This window comes from Anas platyrhynchos, chromosome 1, assembly GCF_047663525.1.
Source record: "Anas platyrhynchos isolate ZD024472 breed Pekin duck chromosome 1, IASCAAS_PekinDuck_T2T, whole genome shotgun sequence".
NCBI classification, from domain to species: domain Eukaryota; kingdom Metazoa; phylum Chordata; class Aves; order Anseriformes; family Anatidae; genus Anas; species Anas platyrhynchos.
The window spans coordinates 192,594,497-192,601,706 of NC_092587.1; the positions used below are offsets into that span (position 1 = coordinate 192,594,497).

General features: G+C 40.9%; 1 protein-coding gene across 1 annotated transcript; it reads left to right on the forward strand.

The window, feature by feature from the left end:
* The first annotated feature begins 906 nt into the window (after positions 1 to 906).
* MMP7 (matrix metallopeptidase 7) lies at positions 907 to 4,994 on the forward strand. The gene is made up of 6 exons (XM_005010497.6): positions 907 to 1,074; positions 1,590 to 1,813; positions 1,920 to 2,068; positions 3,378 to 3,503; positions 4,051 to 4,212; positions 4,775 to 4,994. Exons 1-6 carry the CDS (start codon positions 955 to 957, stop codon positions 4,795 to 4,797), a joined length of 804 nt encoding a protein of 267 aa, XP_005010554.1. The 5' UTR covers positions 907 to 954; the 3' UTR covers positions 4,798 to 4,994.
* The last annotated feature ends 2,216 nt before the right edge of the window (positions 4,995 to 7,210 follow it).

Here is a 7,210-nt window from a genome sequence, read left to right on the forward strand (position 1 = left end):
CCTGCATAATTCAATAGTGTTTTGGCATAGATCATTTCTCTCTGAAATCAGAAGTCTTTATTATCAGTCAGGAGTGCATTGGACTTAAGCCAGTAGCTCACGAACTCTTCCATGTACATGTATGTTCACTTACTCCCCTTTTAGCTGCCCTATTGTAAGAAACAGTAACAATCTTTTCCCATTGATGTGCCTTTCCACTTGGGTTAAGGACAACACTGCCACAAAAACACACACCCTGATAAAAAAAAATCACAAGCCTGCTTGTGGACTGGTGTTTCCAGGCCTCAAAATCTGCTACTTCCAGTGGGTTTTGGTGGAAAGCAGCTGAGACCAGTGTTGGTCTCAGGGGACCAGGGAGGTTTTAGCTGCCCTCCCCACCTCTGGTTTTCTCTATCAGTGCTCCATGAACCTTCAACACATTGCACTGGTACAGCTGGAGGTAGAAGATGGCTATATATGTCTTAGGGTAAGCTCTTTTCTTTTTCCTGTGTGCTTTCACATGTTCTTGTAAAGTGAGATAGCACTCCCATCCATCTCATCTCTGCTCCTGCATCAACTAACACAGCCAGGTTGTCTGACCAAAATGTTGCAAGATGTCTTTGTGTATAAGTAAGGCATGGTAAGAAGTGGTTATACAGTAACTGTATTGATGAAGTTACAGAGGGTGAACTTCCCTGTGACCTTGTGATTTCACTACTGGAATAATATGAAAAGGTAGAGCCAAAGTTGGCTGCTGGTTGTGACATGACATCAACAGGGAAGTCAAAGGGAAGATTTGTTTAACATGCCTTCCTTTACTTCTTAGAATAGTGATGCCATTACATTAACACCACCAAAAACTGAGTCACGTACATGATTGCTGCATGGAGCTAACAGGATCTATATAAGCATTTTAGCTGTGGTCTTGGGAGACAGAAGGTCAAACACTTTCTGCTGTAGCGAGGCTCCTTGCCAATGCTGGGGACTATGCAATACCTCCTTTTTTGTGCTGCCATTCTCCTACCTCAGAGTTTTGCTTTTCCAGTACAACTTAACACAGAACTATGGAACAATGCTGATTTAGAGACTATAAAGGTATGTTACTAGGGGGACAATGTAACTGCATTATGAATAACCTGATTTTTATTTAACTTCTACATTCCTTTCCTGTCTATCTTATCTAACATTGCAATATTTTTTGCAGAGGTGACATAAAACTATTTAAATTTGCTGATTGACTTAGATACCCTAAGTCTAACTTGCAAAAGAGACCAAGTTCCAACTGTCAAATGAAGGGGAACACATCATTTAAAAACATCTTAACGATATTTTATATTATTTTGGAGGCTGATTGATTTGAATGTAGATTAAATTGCATTTATTTAAAAGAATTGTTTGCTTACTGTGTTGTGCTGCTATTACAATTATTTTCCTGTATGTTAGTCTACGCTACAGAGAAAATATCATATGTTAAACTGAAACAGGAAGAAAAAAATACTAAAACTAGCTATGACTGCAGGACAATGAAACAATTCAATCAAATGTAAAATGCAGTTACTGAAAAATCACAGATATAAATATTAATGTTTATTTTCCTTTTCCTTTTCCAGGCATATCTCAATAAGTTCTTTCCAATTCTTGATAGAGCCCCTAAACTCAGCTTAGAGGAGAGGATTAAAGAAATGCAGAAGTTTTTCCACCTGACTGTAACTGGAACATTAGATGCAGAAACAAAAAAAATGATTCAACAACCCAGATGTGGAATCCCTGATATCGCAGATTACAGAACATTTCCTGGAAATCCAAGATGGAATAAGAAACTTTTGACATACAAGTTAGTGATGTTTCAGGTTTTATGGCAAAAGGGGTTATTTTGTGTTTAACTATGCAGGCTTCCTTCACAGACTAAATGCTGTTCTCCTGTTTCCTTTTTCTGCCAGGATTGTTAATTATACACCTGATCTACCCCGACAACATGTGGATGATGCAATTAGAAGGGCTTTTATGGTATGGAGTGATGTGACTCCACTGAAGTTCAAAAAAGTTCTCTGGGGGTATGCAGACATCGTGATCAGATTTGCACGTCATGGTGAGACTACATCATTTTTAAATGCAGTGCTCCTTAGCTTTGACTTGCAGAATCTATTTTTATAGCCAAAAGTTTAAGAAAGAACAATATGTTTATATTTATTATTAATTTATGTAGAGTTTACCGTCTTTTTATAATGCCATCAGTTTTATATATCATAAATCAATTTTACTCCCATGCAAACATTAGAAAATCCCGTAGGAGTTACAGCTGTGAAATGGAGGCAGAATTCAGCTGCAGTCTGAGACACCTAAACTGAGATGTTCGGGGGTATGTCTGCATTGACAAGAGTACAAACTAATGGGAAGAGGTCTGCAGAGCAAAACAGATGATGCTGAAGAATCGGCATCCACAGGCTGGAGTCAGGCAGGATCAGGCAGCTTTAATTTGGAATAGCTTTATCCTGGTTCTCTGGACTGACCAAACCTTTGGAAGCTGGGGTACATTAGGTTTGGCCCCAAAGAGTATCTTCTGGTTGATTTTATTCTAAAAGGAACCCCACTATTGCACTCCAAGACTGCAAAAAGGGGCAAGCTAGGGCATGGTAAATGGGGATGACTGGTAGGGTCACTGCAGAAGCTCGTGATCCATAATAATACATGAATGTAGGCATACCTTTTACTTGTGTCTGGAACCCAAACTGACTCAGCTCAGCCAAACTAAGATAGAAATGGGTATAAATCACTTGTCATGAACTAGGACTAGGGTCTCCTTTGCCTGTATTAGGTCTGCATCAAGGTCCATCATGTGTTCTGGGGGAAAGGACACAAATCGGCATTCGAGTCCCCCCAAACCCACAATCAATCACAGATGATAGCAGTAGATAATAGACCCTAAAACAAGGCCAGGGACAAAAGAACTCAGATATTCAGTTACATGGTATTCTAGCCCAAATCATTGACTTCCACTACAATCTGTATAAGTGAGTGTCTAGAACTAAAGTTGCATAGCACCGTCCAACAATAAAAACATTCAGGTGCTTAGAATGTTGTCAAGCATTAAGTTTTTATTCTGAAATAATCCCTGAATGCTGCTTCAGAAACACTTTTCTGGCAAAGGCTCAGCTGTCTCTGAAGCTGTCTCAGAAACTTCAATTATCAAGTCTAATTCTTGAATTTAAGTCATGAATTTGGAGAGTGTTTCCTAAAACCTTGCTCCTTGTTTTTACAACCTTGTTATCATAGGATTTTTATTTTTCAAAGAATAGTGATGAAAAACTGTAGGAGAAACAAGCAACATGCTAAAATTTGCTGAATTTAAGAACTAGAGCTGGCGCTATCTGGTGACATTTCTTTCTTTTCAAATGTAGAGCATGGTGATGGATATCCTTTTGATGGAAGAGGTAACACATTAGCTCACGCCTTTGCACCTGGAGAAGGGATAGGTGGAGATGCTCATTTTGATGATGATGAAAGATGGTCAAGGTACAATCAAGGTAAAACCCACATTTGTGTATGAAGGGAGAAGGGCAAATATTGTATATGTCACAAGAACACAGTCATAGGAAATACTTTCCATAACACTTCATGATTCGGTACCATTTTGTTACCAACATTTCTTTCCTTCTTTTCAACTACCTATGTGCTTTTGCTTCCTTATCATAAGCACTTATATAATGCCTGTTCGTATGGATTTTAAAGAACTTTTCAAAGGCTAAATAAGGACCATGATAGTCTGTTTTCTATATAAAGTATGAAAAGGTCCTATGACTTGCTGGTAGGAGTATGGCTGACTAAAATCAGAGCTGGAAAGAGACTCAGGGTGTCTATATGTGTATGCACAGGATAAACAATATTTTGATTAAAATGTTAAGAGTTAAATGAGAAAGTTCAGTAGTAAATGATTAATAAGTGATCAGCACACCAAGGTTTCATTCCAAGGACAAACCAAGGAAAGACATAAATTCTCTTACTGCTTAACTCTTTGTATGCTGAAAAGAAACGTCCTAACTTGAGATACTTTTCTATGTTTTTATGGTGCAGAAATTAATTTGTTCCTTGTTGCTGCTCATGAATTTGGCCATTCTTTGGGACTCGCCCATTCAAATGTCCGTGGAGCTCTGATGTACCCTCTCTACTCATATGTGAACCCAGAAACCTTCACACTTTCAAAGGACGATAGGCAAGGAATTCAGAAGTTATACGGTAAATTCATAAGATTTGATTTTCAAGATAACACCTAACATATATGTTCCACTGCTCTCCCTGATTGCAAGGGCTTCCTCATACTGCCAAAAGAAAGAAGGGAGTAACCTGGGAAAAACACATTCCTGTACACTCCAGCCACTATGTGTCCTCTGTAACATGTCCCCATTGCAACCAAGAGCTGACAGAGCAGCAGTGCAGCAGCCTGGTGCACCACCTGTGCATATCCAAACACATCTGAGGGACCTTGCTTTGTAAATGAGCTGTTTCAGCAAGTGGGGCCACAGGCTTAGTAATACATTGATCCCTAGGAAAACAAGAGCTACTGTCCCACTTACCAAGTCAATGGGAAGGTTTAGTTAAGGCAGAAACTACCCAGAAGTAATAGTGGGGCTTAACTAGAATTGATTCCATGGGTCAATTGACCCCTTTTGCCATAGTTATTTTTTTTTTAGGCACCATTTTTCTCAGGGAATGCTAGAGAAACACTAGGAATAAAACATAGTTGTTTGCCTTGTCTGTTTCTAACATAGTCTCTATATTTTGTGTTTCTTTCCCACAGGGAGCAAGCCAGCAAACTCTTGAAGAAAGTGTTTCAAAAAAAAAATAAGAATTCAGATCTGGTGGTTTTGGTATTCCAAAACCATTTTAAGGCTCTGGCCAATTAAAGTGGTAAGCTTCTGAATGCCACCTTCTATCCTGAACTTTTCATAGATTTGTTTATACTTTATACAATTTCACCTGACAATTAAAAAAAAAAAACAAACAAAAACCACCTTGTATACTCTGTTGTTTAATGTTTTTCTTTCGTCTGGCATTTCAGTGGTGTATTAAATAGCTCCTACATGTGCAATAGACAGACAGGCAGGCAAATATCCTTCTGAATAGAGGTGCAGCTACAAAATAGACTGTATGCTAGAGCTGCTAGAGCTACAAACCCTGGTTCTGACTCATTTCCAGTTCCCACACAGGAGTCCTTCACACTATAGCACCACCTTCAGCAACAGCCATCCTCTGGGCCCCACCAGGACTCACTAAGATGGGTCACACAGGGTTTCCATACTCTCACAGTAGCCCCAAGCACTTCTTCTCACAGACCACCATCACAGAGGAAGACAGATGAATAATAACTTCATAAAATCATAGAGTGGTTTGGGTTTGAAGGGACCTTAAAGATCACCCAGTTCCAACACCCTGCCATGGGCAGGGACACTAGACCAGGATGCTCAAAGGCCCATACAAACTGGTCTTGAACACCTCCAGGGATGGAGCATCCACAGCTTCTCTAGGCAACCTGTTCCAGGGCCTCACCACCCTCATATAAAAGAATATCTTTCTTATATCTAATCTAAACCTACCCTCTTTTAGTTTAAAGCCATTCCCCTTTCTCCAATCACTATAATTCCTGAAGAAGTGACTCTCCTTAGCTTTCGTGTAGGCCCCCTTTAAATACTGGAAGGCTGCTGTAAGGTTTCCCTAGAGCCTTCTCTTTTCCAGGCTGAGCAACCCCAACTCCCTCAACCTGTCTTTGTAGGACAGGTGCTGAAGCCCCTTGATCATCTTCATGGATCTCTTCTGACTTGTATTAATACTTCCGTGTCCTTGTGTTGGGTGTCCCAGAGGTGAATACAGTACTCCAGGCACCACTTCCATAGGCAGCAAATAGCTACTTTCAAGTAGCTACTTCCAAAGGCAGCATATCAGATGGCATAGCGGAAGGTACATTTAGCCACAAGACTGGTCTTCCCACTTGGAGAAAAGTGGAAAAAAAATAATAAAATAAAAATAAAAATGACTGTGACAGTGGACAATGACCTTAAGGGTCCTGGAAAGATGCAATGTTTACATGATGTAGCGTGTTCTCTTGGCCAAGATCCCCACAGGGAACATAGCACAAAACAGAGACACATAACGTTTTTGTTGAGCTCAAGCTGTTTGTTAGTACTGCTCGAATGGAATGGAATGGAATGGAATGGAATGGAATGGAATGGAATGGGTCAGGATAGGACAGGATAGATCAGGACAGGACAGGACAGGACAGGACAGAACAGAACAGAACAGAACAGAACAGAACAGAACAGAATAGAATAGAATAGAATAGAATAGAATAGAATAGAATAGAATAGTTCAGATAGAACAGACCCACAAAGATCCTCAAGTCAAATTGCCTGACCACTTCAGGGCTAACCAAAAATTACAGTCTCATAATGAGGGAATTATCCAAATGCCTCTTCAACACTGACAGGCATGGGGCATCAAGCACCTCTCTAGGAAGCCCCGTCCTGTGTTTGACCACCTTCATGGTACAGAATTTTTTCCCAATGCCCAGTCCAGGACAGCCTTGTGCCATTCCCACACATCCTGCCATCAGTCCCAGGGAGCAGAGACTGGTGCCTCCCTTGGCATTGCCCTCCTCAGGGAGCTGCAGGGAGCAATGAGGCCACCTCATTCTCCAGACTGGACAACCCTTGGGTCCTCAGCCTCTCCTTGCAGGACATGCCTTCCAGCCCTTTTACCAGCTTTGTTGCCCTCCTCTGGATGCTTTCAAGTACCTTAACATCTTTTTTACATGTATATTGTGGAGCCCAGAACCGCACACAATATTCAAGGTGAAAAATATTCTAGTGTTCAGTTACTTTCCATATGAACTGAGGTGAATGGCATAACCCTCCAGAGGTGTGTGTGTTCCTCAGAAGACCATCCTGACCATGGGATACATCTGAAAGACCACATCCAGTAAGTGCATGAGCTGCCTGCCCTGCAACAGGGTCAGAACACGGTGGGAGAGAAGCACCCTCATATCTTCAAGGAGACAACTCTGAGGGGCAGGAATGCTCCTCCAACACATCCATAGCATGTGGAATATAGTTGAAGCCAGGATCTTCTGCCTCAGAGAGAACAAAGGTACCACTAATGAGCTACCAGCATCTTATCCCTTGCTGAGCTCCTATCGTGCTTCCATTCACATAACAAAACCTCTGCTTTGGGGATAACAGCT